The sequence below is a fragment of the Drosophila pseudoobscura genome, chromosome X (genome assembly GCF_009870125.1).
Source record: "Drosophila pseudoobscura strain MV-25-SWS-2005 chromosome X, UCI_Dpse_MV25, whole genome shotgun sequence".
Taxonomy (NCBI): Eukaryota; Metazoa; Arthropoda; class Insecta; order Diptera; family Drosophilidae; genus Drosophila; species Drosophila pseudoobscura.
Genome location: NC_046683.1, coordinates 44,364,457 through 44,381,040, shown reverse-complemented (window position 1 = coordinate 44,381,040; position 16,584 = coordinate 44,364,457). Strand labels below are relative to the sequence as shown.

General features: G+C 48.9%; 1 protein-coding gene across 2 annotated transcripts in view; it reads left to right on the top strand.

The window, feature by feature from the left end:
- The window catches only part of LOC4813773 (uncharacterized), an 82,477-nt gene extending 68,871 nt beyond the window's left edge, over positions 1-13,606 (top strand). The window contains exons 1-3 of one of the 2 annotated variants that reach the window (XM_033382556.1): positions 1,614-2,803; positions 9,669-10,297; positions 11,474-13,606. In XM_033382556.1, the coding sequence (XP_033238447.1) occupies positions 1,958-2,803; positions 9,669-10,297; positions 11,474-12,371 (2,373 nt within the window). In that variant the 5' untranslated portion in view covers positions 1,614-1,957 and the 3' untranslated portion in view covers positions 12,372-13,606. Of the gene's footprint in view, positions 1-1,613; positions 2,804-9,668; positions 10,298-11,473 lie in introns of those variants that run through there. The other variant, XM_001353236.4, reaches the window with a different exon arrangement.
- Positions 13,607-16,584: the final 2,978 nt, after the last annotated feature.

Sequence of the window (16,584 nt, the reverse complement as noted above, 5' to 3'; positions counted from 1 at the left end):
ATTCCTCGACCGAATACTGACAAGATTTATACCCTTCATAGCGTGGCACGTGTAAAAAGTCAAGTCAGAAACCTGCTCAAGACATTTCCAGCTGGGTTTGGGTCTCGTTCCGCGAGTACAAGTACATCTGTGTCCCAAATGGAACATCGCCGCAGGTGCGCCCCCCCGTTCGGAGCCAACAAAATAGTGGCCGTGCCTCTGGCTGGGTGGCCGGGTGGCGGGGTGGCGGGATGGCGGGAGTGCCCACTGTGCGGGCTACGGTAGAGCTCATTCTGTCTAGATTTCCATGCCCGATACTGCGTGCTCCCGACAAATGTTTTAAGCTCTATCTTGATGCTGCCTGAATTCACTTATTTAGTGCATAAATTTTGGGACTCCTGTTTGTTTTCCACAGTATCAAGCAATTTGTTGTTGTTTTTGTCGGACTGCAGATAAAAGTTCTGATACGAATGGTAGGGAGAGCTCTCCTCTCAAACAAATTCCGATGCCACTTTTATCTGGAGCAAAAACTCGATATTATTTTCCACTTCTTGATTACCCCATCAATAAAAAGCCTGGACATACACATACCCCATGTTAACATAGGTGGCATGACCGCCATAGAAGGTGCCACTTACACATGTAGTACACAATTTAAAGCACAAAAAATACAAAACTCCAAAGGCCAATGAAGTAATCTGCGTCATATTTTCGAATAAATATTCGGAGATTCCCTTCCCGTCCTTAAGCTTTTAATCCGCAGCGTGCACAGTAACCAAATTGACCGTGTACTCGAGTTCATATATTCGAATTTCTTCGGAATTAAGTCGATTATGAATTTTATGGCATTGTCAGGGGAACCGACTTGTTGTGGTGGGAACCGCAAGATGATGTTTGGGAGCCATTTACTTCAAAGAAAATGTGTCGATAATTCCAATTAATCCATCAACTCAATCTATCCATCGAACCATAAAGAGCAATCTTTGCACAGCTGGATTCCAGGGGAATACATATGCTCTCCATTTAATATGTTCTTCAGTATACATTATGATTCGCTATCCGTAGCTGGAAAGCTTCGGTAATGCAATCAGAACACATTCAAGCAGGTCTGTCCACTGAGGCGCTCATCAGCTCCATGGGGGTGGGGCAACAGTTGGTTGCAGTGGTGTGCGAAGGTCTACCAGTACCTGCTCCCGATCCAGCTCCTACTCCTACTCCTACTCTTACTCCAACTCCTACTGCTGCGGTGGTTGTTACTATTTCTGGTGCACTGCACCTCGCGGGAAGCGGCAATTAAAATCTTGTATTCGAGTTGGGAGGCAGATGGAAAGAATTTTAATTTCCCACGACGGACCAGAATCAACATGGCTCCAGCGACGTAGGGTGGTAACCCATCGACTCCTCTAGGCCAACCCCAATTCCCGCACCCAAATCCACTCCCACGAAACGGAATCAAAACAAAACCCGCCAAGCATCGGTGGGAGAGCGGGGGTACGGGTGGGAAGAGAGCCAGGAGCGGAGTGGACTCCAAACCGCGCATGCGCCTCCGCTGCACAGGAGACTGAGAGTCTGAGCGGCAGAGAGGCGGCGAATTGGAGGCCCAGAGGCCTCCAGAGATTGGAGGCTGCCTCAGTAGCTGCAGGACTGTCGCGGAATAAAGTCGACGAAAAAAAAGAACGCACGGGTCGCGGCGCCATGTGAGAATCGTCAGGAGAACGCGCGCGTAATCTTCTTTCCCAGTCCCCCAGTCTGCTTCTGTATTCATCTACGTGTACGTGCTCGTGTGTGTGAGAGCTTTCGCCGTGGGAGTGTGGTGGAGTGTCTGCCCCTCTCTGTGTATGTTTGTGTGTACAGGTGGAAGGCCCAGACACGGAAAAAACCCGGAGATACAATAGATTGTCCGAAATCACAGAGCAGAATTGTACTCGTATTGTGCCAAAAGTGTGAGAAGTGACGCGAAGGGCCACGCCCAGGCACTATGGAGCACCTGCGTCCTCTAAGCTACGAGGAGATGTGCCAAATGGAGATGCTGCAGGCGGGCGCCGCTGGCGGTGGAGCAGTGGGCTCCGCACCGCCCGGCATGATGCCCATCATGGTGATACCAACCGCCCTGCTGGCCCCCGCAGCTGGAACAGCCGGCGTCTCAGCGCCAGACGGAGGAGCAGGAGGCGCTGCCGGAGTAGGGGCTGGCCCAGGCGGCGTCCTGGAGCACTACTATCAGCTGCAGCCCACGCAATTCCTGACAACGGACGGGGCGAATGGCGGCGAATTGGCGCTCTTGCACGGCGGCGAACAGCTTCCAAACACAATCCAGCTGCAACAGCATCCACAGCCCGTAAACATCCTCTGCACGGGTACGCTGGGGCGGGCGCCCGCCGTGCCGACATCTGCTCCGCATCCGGCGGGAGCTGCGACACTGCCGCGCGGCTTTCAGCCGGCCGCCTTTGTGGCGGACGTCGAGAGCGACTTTGAGGGCAGCGAGTGCGGCGCTGGCGGAGGCACCACCACCTGCATGCCACACTTCCGCTTCGGCGGCTGCGGCCTCCAGTCGCTGCAGCACCACCACCAGCAGCAGGACGCCGTCGTGGGCTGCGGCTCGCTCGCCTACATGATGGCCTCGGGCACCCTGGGCCGTGGCCGGCGACTCAGCGGCCACAGCAAGCCCAAGCGTGTCTCCTTCAAGGGTGACAATCTGCCGCCACCCTCGCCGCCGCCCCCACCCGCCATGGAGCTGGACGAGAACGGCCTGCCCATACCGCTGCCCGGCGACGGCACCGTCGGAGGCTGCTCCTACATGCACTTCGACAACTACATGGACTACCAGGTGCGTGGAGGGGCTAACGATTATCTTAAAGATTCCCATTCAACACCAACGCCCACACAGACAGGGAGTGTGGGAGGCATTTACGATTATTGCCGGATCTTTGTGTGCGTGCCGCGATTTGGCTGGCAACACTGTGTCTTAAAAGAATCTAACGACCTGTCCTTGAACGGTATGGGGATGTGGATATGGCCGTGCCATCTTATTTTTATTCCATCTAGATAGGGATCCGCTGCTTTCATGGAACCCGGCGGCATTACGATTTGCCATATCCGCATCCTCTCATTAAACGGTGCCATACGATACTCCCTGGATGAGATCCGCCGGAATGGAGGTGCCATTTTGTTTGATAGGGAAAAACACTCAAAGGGCGAATCGAAATACTGACTAAATCGAGGTTCCCTCTCCGGGAAACCTATGGCTCCGGAAATTAGGTTTTGAAAACCGCTCATCTACATACACATACATGCCGTGCCCCGGGCACATTCTGCTACGATAAGTCTCGTAGCTGTGGTGCAGCTCTGATGCATGGAAATTGCATGTGGAAATATGCAAATTGGGTCTGTTGCAAATCTGTTGCGATTGCGTTGAGGTGCGGTGTGGAGTCAAAAAGTTGCGTAAACCAATGCAAATGCGACTGCATGAATGTTGAACTACTACTCGTATTTGTGGTTGCATGAATATGTTGATTTACACGAAAAGAAATTGGTATCCTGCTGCCGGCAGTCGGGAAAACGAGTTACAGCACAGCTCATCCTGTGGTTGGCAGCCATCCAGCTTCCAGCTGGTATAAATCTTAAGAGCCCCCTAAAGCTCTTGGCCATAAATATTGATGTTTTAACACCTAAACTGTAACGCAGTGCAAGAAATAAAGTACTACATATATGAGTCATGGGAGCACTAAGAAGGGTTTATATATACATTTATATATATGTATATAAGGGAAGGATTTCTGTACTATGTTACGTGGGTGTTTGCTGTCTGCTGTCAATATCTGACAGATGGCGCAGAGACCCAGGGCTGGGGACAATCCGTGACAAATGCCAGCGATTCTATTTACACACACATCCTTGCAGAGCACCAGACAAACGATTATTTGCATGTAACTCAATTTGTTTGGGTTGCGGACAACGGACAACGGACATGGGAGACTAGGGACTGGGGCGTATCAAGTTCATCGCAGGATCCCTATCGGAGAGCACAGCTTTGGCTCGGACCGACAACAAACTGGCAAACGCAAATTCGAGAACAGAAAGAACTACCCAAGAAGCCAGTCAACCCCATAGCTGCAGCAGAGAAGATGGAAAATTGTGCACTGGGGAAAAGACTTACTTTCTGGTGAAAATCTAATTTAAAGATTGTTAGACGGAATCCTTTGATTTCTGGGGTTTTCCCCCAGTTTCTCTCAGTGCGGTTGCATCCTTTCGAGCTCGTGCAGAACCAAAGACAGAGTGCGCTGGGGCAATTGTCCTTAGCGGCCATTACTCACGGCTAGGACTGTCATCTTTGGCCGCCGGCGCCATTTGTTCACATTTGAATAATAAATTAAATGATGCAAATTCCGGGCTGGCTACCCTCGGAGCCCTTTCCTTATGCGTTTCGGCAAAACCATCAGAATCGTCGTTACTTCCACGCTCCCCATAAGCCCCGTTGGAGCTACCGCGACTTTCGCTCCTTATCCATGTCGCTTCTCGTCATGGAGTTTGCCAATAGTTTGCTCTGACCGTCCATTGTCTTGCCACGGCCACATCCCGACATCCCCACAACCGACTCCTGCCGCGTTCGCATTTTCTGCTGTGGATAAACTTTTCACTCTGCACAGCATTTGCCGTGTTTCGTTGGAGGATAGTTTTGGCCATGGCCCGAGTGTCAAGCTCTTCGCACGCTGCTGCGGAAAATAGTCTTTGCGAAGGAGTCCTGATTGATGGATGTGGCTGAGCGTCAATTTCGACCATTCCCGACCATGCCCGACCATCCCTGGGGATGGGATGGTGACGGTCCATCCCTGCCACATCCATTGTTCGCGTGGTGCTGCGTGTGGCGTGCTTCCTTTGTGTCCATGGCGATTGCCTTCTGCTGTCAGGCTCCATAAATTCCTCGTCGGAATGATGGAAACACTCTGTTAGCGGGCACGTGACTTTCGCGCGAAGTTACCAATTTCCCCAACGAGGAAGCGATCCACCGACCCACCGACTTTGAGATACACACAACTTTTATTCGATTGTTTGCGGCACAGAAAACTTCTTCATCATCAGTTAAACTTTCCCACTGATGGCAGCCATTAGTCAGCCCAGCGGATGCGGAACTCGGATCAGATAATTCAGTTATTCTAAAACCCCCGACCGGCCATCTATTGACCATGGTGTGGATAAGCCAATCGTCAACTTTAAACTGTTTAACAAACACTTAAAACGCTTCGAATCCGCTTGCGCAGTCACAGTCATAGCCACAGCCGCAGATATAGATATGAACTGTACAGGGCTAAGGCGTGTGCCGACAGTCCTCGGTCATCGTACACATAGTAGGACGTCCCAGGACGTCCCAGGGGGACGGCAGAACAAACAAACGAAATGCGAAACACTAACACAGCCATTGTGGCCGATGCCAGCGGCGGGCACTGTTCTCCGGGCCCGGGTTCGGTTGCGGGTTCGGACCTTCTGTTGCCGCATTTGAATGGGTCTGATGTTGGGGCAAGTCCAGCACGGAAGGGAGAAATTACGTGGCAGCCACAAGGCAAATTGTGGGCTTCCAGAGAAGGGCAGGCACCCGGAGAGGGCTAGGGCGAGGGCGAAGCTGCTGTCCATCAGCGTGAAATGGACAAATGATATTTGAAAAACTAAAAACTTGCCAACGCTGACACGACAACAGACGGGGCAACGATACCGCATTCGAGGACTGGATGCCCAGGACTACTCCGGCACCCCACAGCGAGCTCCCCAGTGACTACTCTCCCTCTGTCTCTCTCTCTCTCTTTCTCTCTCTCGCTCTCTCGCTCTCTCTCTCTCTCCGGACCACTCGGACAACGGGCCATTGCGCCCGTACAATGGGAGAGAATTGATAAAGTTTGCCACAAATTCCATGTACATTAGTTTTTCTTCATGAGCAAATCAATCATAATCAACACTCATGGCCACTCAATAAATTTGTGGAAAAGTTTGTTGCATTGTCTACAAAACTTGCCACAAAAGTTGCCTTGCCTCCAGGATGGAGGAGCGAGAATCAGAGTAATCTGAAAACGACCCAACACGACACAAACAAGAGAGTAAATTGCCCAAAAAGATAAATGAAATTGACTTCTTATGCTTACCCCATAAGAACACATAACTCAACAATTTGGAGTAATATTTTTATCTTCAATGTGAAATGTGTTTCTTAAAATAAAGAATTTTGTATCCTTGCCGGAACTGTTTCACCTCCTCCAGCTATACATTGAGAAGGAGACCACACCTCCAAGTTTTTTTTAATGGTTAGGTTCCTCACTAGTATATTTTCACGAGTTATTTCGTGTATCCACGTTCTGATTAAAGTCATATCTCATACCTCGCGGGACGAAATACGGCACTACTCGTAATTTCGACAGTAGTTAATCTTGTTCTCGAATCGTTTAAGGTAATCTCGTGTTAGGTAAATAATAAATCAAAATCTCTGCGAATCCGCTAAAACGTAACCAAAGTGGCACTCGTACCACCGGTAAGGGGTGCAACAATGTACACCCCATGTCCCCTCGCTCTGTCTACCTTGGTGTTCGCTAGTGTTGCTCGCGAATATTTATGGAATGGATTTGCTTTGTTTCCCACGAGTGCCGCGTACAACATGATGTATGTAGCGGGCATGAGATATGGCATGACAAATACTTTTCAGCACACACAAGAGTGCCCCACGGGGGCTGGCTGTCCTGTCCCTGTCCCTGTCCATGTCCTTGTCCCCACCACACACCCTGTGTTAGTGCCACCAGTCGCCCGAACCAACCCGTTGGCTTCTGCTGCAGCTGCTGTTGCTGTTGTTGCTGCTACTGCATATGCGGCACAGATTTTAGTTGTTTTTAGTCTCGGACTAAATTCTCGGAGCGAAAAGCAAAACACAAGCCAGAGTGCTGCTAAAAACTGCCGCTGCAAAAGGGAAAATAATGGCGGAAACTATAAAGCATTCCGTTACAGTTTTTCTTGCTCCTGTTTCTATTTTTTGTGCCGCTGCTTTCATTGCTATTGTCCTTGCTGACTATGGTCCTGTTGCCGCCTGTGCCTGCCTTTTCTACAAACTGAATGGCTCTGACTCTGACTCTGATTCCTGTAACGTGGAGGGCGCTGAAGCTGAAGCTAAAACTGATGGCGGTGGTGATGGTGACGTGTTGCAGGTTGCTGCCATTGTTGCTGATGCTGCATCGTCTGCTCATTTTTATTTAAAACTCAATTGGACGAGTCCCTGCTGCGGGCCATGGAACATGGAGCAACAATGCAGCCAATTTGAGCGCTGTCCGCCAGACGCACAAGCGCCATCACATCATTCATCTCCATCTCCGCCCACTTTTCAGTCCGAATATCTCCATTGCACTCACTTTGCCTTCTGACCACGCCCATGATTGTGTACCGGGTATACGGTTCGAAAGGGCCAAACGAATTGTGAGAGTTGACCTATGGGGAGGTATTAAATACTCAAATACTACTCATGAATACCCAATGCATCCCAATCTTCGGTTTACTGCAAACAATGAAGTGTAAACAGACTCAGATGAACTGCCTGTTAACTTCACTAGCTCAAGTTCCAAAATGTTTCCATCATAATTAGGATTTGTTGTAGTTTTCCCATGATTTTCGGTGGCATGTCAGGACAGGACACGACCTCGGCTAAACTAATTATAAAGTTTCAAAACTATGGCAAACCTGTGGGACAGACGGACGGACGTCCGAGTCCATGAATTTTTCGGGCAGCTCTGCGGCTCTGTCGCCTGCCAAAGCTGCGGAAAATGTGGCCAGATCTGCTTCCTGGCGTACAGCCGGAGCTCTTGCGTGTGACGCCGCGATGACGATGATGCGACCTCCGTCGACAAACAAACTTTTGCGATGCTCTTGCTGCTGCTGCTGCTGCTGCTACTGCTGCTGGTGGTGGTGGTGGTGTCACGCCCAGCTGTCCGTAACCCTGTCCCTGACAAACCACCTCCGAGCCCGTGGGAGGACTCCCGCCCGCACGGAAAAAGTGCAGTTCCGTACAATGAAGCGCCTTTTAACCGAACGCTGGCTCCAAAACTTTGCGAATTTTATTTAAACGCAGAATCTAGCCAAAAAATAATGTCTGTATGCGATGCAGTACAGCAGCAGCAGGGTGGAACGGCAGCGGCAGCACGTAAAATATTTGCATTTTTATTAAAAATTGAATAAATTGAGATGAATTTTCGCACACCCTCCGCCGAAAGTTTTCCCCAACGGACGACTTGCCATCGTTTTTATTGCTTTCGGGGAGCCGCGGAAAAGTTTCCCCAGCTTTTTATGAAGGGAAAGTCGGTTAATTTCCCTGCAGCGGCAGCGGATGCCGGCTGAATGCTGTTTGAAATTCATAATTAAAAATAGTTTGAAGTGAAACACGCACTTTGTGACGCGGTCATTGGCCGCATAGTGTCTGCCTTTGTGGCTGTATTTAATTTAATTTAATTAATTCCACGCCCGACAACCAAAGACAGCCGGCAGCCGGCAGTCGGAGAAACGCAACTCTCTTTCATCTGCACATTGCTCATACGCCGTGTGATGCCGATTTTCCAGCTAATTAGCCGCACCCCAGGGAAAGCCATCAAGTGCTCAAACAAGAGCAGCCTTTGAAACAAGAACAAAAACAAAACATGAAACTGTAATGAACAACTTTGAAATGAAAATGAATGAAAATCTTTCATCCATTGAAGAAAATTCTCTATGTAAAGATGTGCACTGCCTTTCTGATTCTCGAGCTATCTGTGAATCCTATTCCTGATTCATTATTCAATTCCATTAGAGTCTTAATTACCTTATTATTTCTATGAAATGGTAATTTTCTCTAGTATTTCCCAAATGGCAGAATTTTCCATTGCTAAATACATAGCATATTCTGTGATACAATATAGCAACTCGTATCCATATTTCTGGAATAGAAGCACATTCCCATCTTGGAGATCCCTAAGTTTCGTCCTGCCGCTGGCAATGTTTTAAGTTTGTTTCCAGTTTCGCTTCACGCATGGGATCCCTCGGCGCCCTCGTCTATGCGGGGCAATGTTCGTAGTTAGATTTGATTTGTACTTTGCACACAGTTTGGCATAATTCCTCAGGCAGTCGCCATATAAACAAATCATTGCCTGCCTCGGGCAAAACTTTATGCCACGACATAACTTTTGCACGACAAAGTTTCCTCTTCCCGCTCCGATCCAAAGATGCGAGGACTGAAGTTTGGGGATTCGGACCTGGGGACACATGTGGCCCAGGCTTATGAATTATGACTGAGGCTTAATTATGTCGGACCCGGATTAGCCCAACAACTGAGATTCTTCCATCACTCGTTGGGCAACACGAACACGGAGACGGACACGGAGTGCGTGAGGTGTGTGGGCTGTGGGGTGTGTGGGATGGGCCATTATATTGATTCTGATATGGTTATTCGGTTCATTAAAAAGTTTCGTGTTGATGTTTCATGCCAGTTATGAATATTGCAGAGCGCTAAAAGTTTCCATCTTCTGCTGCAGTTTTAATTAGGGCACAAAATCAACGGAGAAAACTTTGACGTTCTTTTAATGAAGCAACTTTCCGACTGGAGCGCTGGATATGCACTACTAACGCCACCCCCCGCCCATCATTGAAACATTGTTGAAACATTTCCCTCACTCTCTCTCTCTCTCGCTCTATTTTCGCAGACAACTGGCTTTGGGGGCCTCCCAGACGTCACCGAACACTCGAACATCCGCCGTACTCTATCCCGCCAGAACTCCATTTCCAACAGCGACTCCGGCGGAGAGATTGCCAGCATACAGAAGTCTAAGGTGAACTTTGGCAGCGGACTGGCGGGCGGCGTTGTGGTCGGCGGCGACATCGTGGGCCTGGACGCCAAATCACCCACGTCGCTGAGCTCGTCGGCAGGAGCGGCCGGCTCCGGAAAGGCCAAGGGCAAGGCTGCACGCAAGACCAGCGCCGGAGCGGATGCGGCCCACAAGGGACGGCGCGGATCGTGGCTGGTGGCCCTCACTCTGGTCAGCGCCATCTGCCTGCTGGCCATTGCGGCCACGCTCGCCTACCAGCACTTCTTCACGGCGCCCAGCCGCAACTCGCACGCCCAAAGACTGAGGATCGTCCGCCGCATTCTGCGTGACGTGCCACTCGTCGATGGCCACAACAACTACGCCTGGAACGTGCGCAAGTACGCTCACAGCAGCCTGGAGCTCCACCTTAGCCACGACCTCGACCATAAGTCCCTGTGGGCCCGGCCGGCCTGGGCACAGACCGACATGGAGCGGCTCAAGCAGGGTCTCGTCAGCGTTCAAGTTTGGTGAGTAAAAGTCCAAGAGCGATACGAAATTTGCATTATGTATACATCGATTATGGAGTATGATCAGTTTTCGTGGGGCAGAACTTTTGGGGCCACAACCAGGGAGCAGTATTTGCAGCAAGCACAAGCACCGACATTAGGTGAAGAGCTTTCACATTATTTGGGACGTACAATATGCCGTGATTTAAATCACGTTTAAATTGGATGTACACACACGTACTGGTACTCGTACATGTCTTCGTATACCCAAAAGAAATGGGCATGTTCAATGGGGCGGATACGTAATGGAAATGAAGCTACCAGCCAAATCATGAAAATTGAAAAGTCACATAAAACGGCAATCAAGTCGATTCGATGGCGGCCTCCGGCAGTTGCCAGTTACCAGGGGCCAGAGAGATCTGACCCGTGCACATGGGCCAAAACATCGATGCATACAACCGGCTGGCACGCCCCCAAAACAACAGCCGCCTACCCTCGCTCCCTGCGCGGCAATAAAAAGCTGCCAACAATTTGACTGCAAAATAAAATTTGGCAGCCGGTCGTGTGCCACGGGGCAAGCAGCCAACCTGTCTGCCCCGCCCACCCAGTATTTTGCCAGCAACCGCTCCTCCTGTCTCTGGCTCTGGACCTGGGTCTGGGCCTGGTTCTGGGCAGACTTCGTCTGGCAGGGCAAAACGATTTGACAGGCGGCAGACAGCTGCAGCTGGGGAAAAAACGCTGATGGGCAATCGACTTGAGTTCATTTTGAGGAAGAGCTCCACCACTCCACCGTGCAGCCACATGCCCCAGACCACCAGATGGCGCAAGCGTAACTTTCCGCCAATTTGGCTTTTCATTTCGACAATGGTCGACAATGTCGAACTTTGGTTGGAATTCGGATGCAGCTGTGTCTCCCACTCCCTCTCTGCTGGGCTTCGAGTGCAATTGCTCTTTTGACTCGATTCTCCTAGCTATTAACCTTTGAACTCTCCAATTAAACGGTGTTCGGTATGAAGGAAATGCCACACAAAATATTTGATATCTTAGAACCCTGCCTTCCTGTCTCGTAAGGCATATCCTCGTACAAAAAAAACCTTAAAAGTTAGACTTTCGGAAAAGCTTTGCAGTTAGCCCTTTAACCCCACACAGTGGCCTATAAAAGTCGGCTAACCTTTCCCCTTTTTTCGTCACTTGCAGGTCGGCGTACGTGCCGTGCGAGGCACAGGGCTTGGACGCCGTCCAGCTGGCACTGGAGCAAATCGACATCGTGCGGCGCCTTTCGGACATGTACGCGCGTGAGACGGTACTGGCGACCTCCTCGCAGGACATTGTGGAGGCGCACCGCCGCGGTCTGCTGGCCTCGCTGATCGGTGTGGAGGGGGGACACACGATTGGCTCCTCGCTGGGTGTGCTGCGCTCCTTCTACTCGCTGGGCGCACGCTACCTGAGCCTGACGCACCGCTGCGACGTTTCCTGGGCCGGATCCAGTGCCTCACCCATGGAGCAGGGCCTTACGCCCTTTGGCAAGGCAATCGTGCGCGAAATGAACCGTCTGGGCATGATGATCGACCTCTCGCACAGTTCGGACGCCACAGCCAGGGACGTGTTGCAGGTGACACGGGCGCCCGTCATCTTCTCGCACTCTGCAGCGCGCCAGCTGTGCAATTCGACGCGTAACGTGCCCGACGATATCCTGCGGCTGGTGGCCGAGAACGGTGGCCTCATCATGCTCAGCTTCGACTCGGAGGACGTGGCCTGCGGCCGACAGGCTCGGCTCCAGGACGTCATCGAACACATCAAGTATGTGCGGGCCATTGCCGGCATACAGCACATTGGCCTCGGAGCGGGCTACGACGGTATTGAGCTGCCGCCTTTGGGCCTGGAGGATGTCTCCAAGTACCCGGAACTCCTGGCCGCCCTGCTCGAGGACCACAACTGGAGCGAAGAGGACGTGGCCATGCTAGCCGGCCGCAACTTTCTCCGCATCATGGAGACCGTGGAGACAGTGCGCGACTACTGGAAGCGGGCCGCCATCCAGCCCATCGAGCAGACAGAGCCCCAGCCCAAGACGCAGTGCACGTACATGTCGTCGTGACCGCAGGCGCAGGCGCGGGCGGTAAGGACACGACGCGACGATTCGCCATCAGAGCGGGTCAATCGCACCTCGGCGACGCTGTCAGGAATCCAGTTCTGGCGGCAGGCAGAAGCACCATCGAATCGCACGGAGGCCACTCCCACGAACCGCATGATCCTCGCGGCCACGGCGACCACCTTCACAGTCAGCGGACTGCTGCAGTGAGCTCCGAATGGGGGCATCTATTGGCTTGGGTTGCGAGGCAGAATGAACAGGCTGAAAGGTGCTGGTTGACTGTTCGACTCGACTGTTGCTCTTCTACGAATGGGATCGAACAATATTCGGAAATCACATGGTGATGATGGGGCGCTCACAGAGGCAGAGTTTGTAACACAAAACTAAAATTTTACAATACCCGAATAAATATGCGTGTCTGAACCCTATTCTGGAATCGTAGAACTGTCGTGGCAGCCCTCGTGCATAATTTAGTGTGTACTCGTAATTTTTTTTTTCATAGGACGCATTAATAGGCGTATTAATAAATAATTATAATAAATGTACTAGTATTTAACCCATAGTTGTTTGCAGCTCTTCTTATTGGTGTAGTTGCTCTGCATAATTCATGCACGGCCGGATACTTATTGATGTTGCTGGGCCACGGGACGTATGCGCGATACAGCTGCAAAGCGAGAACCGCAAACCAAATATCTTTGTACGCTTGTCTGTGACTGTATTATAGTTGTACTATATGCACGTACATGTGTACTCGTATCAGCATCAATGATTCATGCTAATTATCGCAATTAAACGCAAATATATTTAATCACCAATATCGAACGGACAGAGCCCAAGAATTAACTATAAATCACGATTCAATTGCAACAATTCCAACCACCCACACTTAGATTTAAGCCCTGGAGCCGGACACTGGACACCGGAATCCACAGCCACGCGGCTCGCCCTGCATCCAGGGGTAATAAGAAAGGCGGTTTAGCATCCGGATCGCATTGAAATAATTCTTCTATATCTCTGTGTTAAGTAAGCGTAAAGCCAAACGAAAAATCAAAAACAGAACACAATGTTGTGCACGTTGGCACACATATTCGGAAACACATAATAACTATATACATATATACTGAAATAAATATAACTATAAATATAAATATAAACTCAAGCAGACGCAGAAGCAATGCGAATAATCGAATAGAGAGACACGACACGCATTTCCATAAAAATAAATCGAAAGCAAAATTATCGAATGCGATCTTTAATATTTGGTATGTTGTGGTGGGATTACCGGTTCTTGCCTCTGCAAGCTAATAAATAAAATCAGACAATTGTATTTTTATGACCGATACTCAATGAGCATAGGGGTGTATTTGATTTCTGGTGAAAGTTAATGTGTGTGTAACACTCAGAAGGAAGCGTTTTCGACCCCATAAAGTATATACATCAATAGCCGAGTCGATATAGCCATGTCAGTCCGTCCGTCCGTCCGTTAGTCTGTCCGTCTTGTTTGACGCCTGATTCTCAAAAAGTATAAAAGCTAGAGCAGCTAGAGTGTGCAGACTTCTGTGATATCACAACAAACCAAGTTTGTTTCAAATAAATTAGTACTGTTGGCGAACAGCGACACAAAACGACACAAAATATTTCGTATAAATTGCATAAATCTATACGTATGTACATTGTACATAACATACATACATACATATATACTGACTGAGATCCGGGTATAACGTTCCCGCTCGTTTTTTTTTTTTGCGTTTGGAAGTAAAACACTTTATACAGTCTTTCAATGCATTAGTTGAAGCTGAAGTTCAAATCAATTGTTTATTTTTTATTACACTTCACACAAATCTAGACTTCGTTCCTGTACTGGCATCAGTATGGGAATTTCGCAGAATTGTATACAAGCAAATCCAATCGCAGACCATAAAATACGTTAAGTGGTTGTAAATCAAAATTCCGCAGGGATGGGAAAGTTCACAAAGTTTTTCTCTTGCTTCGTTCCGTTGAAAAAATGAGTATTTTTCCTATTCGGTCTCATTCTACGCAGTATCCGGAATTTATTTTCGGAAAGAAAGTCCTTAGAAACCTATCTCTGTGAGACCGGAAACCGGTGCGTGGGACTTGTTCGCTATTATTAAGTTGCTGGTGGCGTCCGTTGAGTTTTGCTCAATGGGTCTTTTCAATCCCATTGGAGGCACCGGCGCCGAAATGTCTGGTTTAATTATGATATTTAAAATATACGGTAATATATATTGAAATTGGTACAAATGTCACACAGCTCGAGAATAGACTGTTGCTTCGTCTTGTTCAATTTGGCGTGAATTTCCAGGATTCCGGGGCTTGCGGACATCATCATAACTTAGTTTATGGTTACATTTGCCATTAAATGTAATTACCCATTTTCAGGGACACCTTAATGTTAACGGACACGACAATCTACCAGGGAACGGCAGCGGACAACGACCCTCCCCAGGCGAAAATTAAGAACTGGCCGTTAACGAGACGGCCGCCATGCCATAGCATTCTCATTAACACGCCAGTCCGGTTTCAATTTCCTGTTTAATTTCTCTTTTCATTATAAATGGCTCTCTGCATGGCGAACAGTGGCCACAGTGCTTCCTGCTCCGACCCGACTCCGACTCGGACTACAGTCCCAACTGGGAAAAGCCATAAACAATGCGCCCGGCATCAGCGACGAGTTGATGGACAAAATAATGCCTGATGACATTTATAATGAGCAGAATTCTGTTGGAGGACCATCTTCGCTGTGCGTGTGTGTTTGTGTGTGCTGTGTGTGTATGTGTACTCGTAGCTGTTGATAAGTTGGAGCTCGCTTCATGTGGCCGAAACTCGCGCTTCATAGCATCATAAATCTGTGCTCTTCAGTTGCCCCACCCCATGGGGGCACTCTCCACTTCTATCCAGACAATATGAGCAGTGTGTTTAATCCAGCTTTAAATTTATGCAGTTGAATATTGTACATCTGTCAGACCTGAAAAAAAAACAATGAATAAACAATATAGTGCAGCATTCGGACCTTCTTGTGCCAGCCACTGCTGCCTGTGGTATTACCTGAGATTCCGAGCATAGATTTTGGTGAAAATAATACATACATATATGAATATAATACGTAGAACATAAAAAAGTAAAAATGTGTATGCATGTCTATAATTGAATGGTATATGATTTATTTGTGATCGACCATTAATCCACATGCCAATTTACGTCCTCTTAATCATAAATAGTTATGTAGAGTTTTTCGAACTTCTCTTTAAAGTTCAACAAATTGGAATTTCCAACAACAGCATAGAACTGATTCTTGGTCATCCTTTCGTATTTGATATGTCTCAAAAGCAAGCGGTATCATCCACGAGTTTCACATCCCACAGTTCTTTGGAATTGACAAGCTTCTCGCCTTCTGCAGGAATGCTTGCCCCGACGAATGTAGATAACGAAGTCACTTTATCGGCTTCGGCATATCCAGAGTCCCCCGGCGTTCCGGCATCGTGTAACCCATTTACGGTAACGTAGGCCTCGATCATTTTGAACCGTTCGACCTCTGTCAAACAGTCATTGGCGTAAATGAGATGTGAACTTAACACCATCGAAAAAATTCATGAATTGACCAAATAGCTTACCCTCTTGGACAAATGGCTCAGGCACTCATTGCTTATATTGAGCTCGCCTAAAATCATCTCATACATATGTACATATATGTACCAAGATCACCTTTGAACTAGTTCTTGCTGATACATCTCAAGTTCAATTGTGAACTGCTTTCTGTGCCCTCTATTTCAGATTAAGTTGGACACTTACTTTTTCGTAGAATTGGTAAGGCGAAGAAAACAGAGAGAATACACTAAAAGGAGAACTGTATACAAGCAAAGACTATACAATACAATACAATATAATTGAACTCATATTCACTAACTAATTTAGCAAGCTGAGACTTCCAAAGGTCCCACTGTGCCGCTCCAAAGACATCGGCGATCCGCGACCACCGCTTCGACGGTGCTGAGGCTCGAGAGTCCAGAATTGCCGAACAGACAAAACCGATGGGCAGCGGGGTCGCGGTAGAGACGAAGTACAGGCGAAAAGGGAATTGAAACCCCGCGCGCTCCCTCGTGCCTTTTGGGTTCTAATGTTAGGACCCGCCATAGAACAGCTTTTTAGTCGCTCATGCAACATCTTGGTATTGTATAGTCTTTGATACAAGAATGTA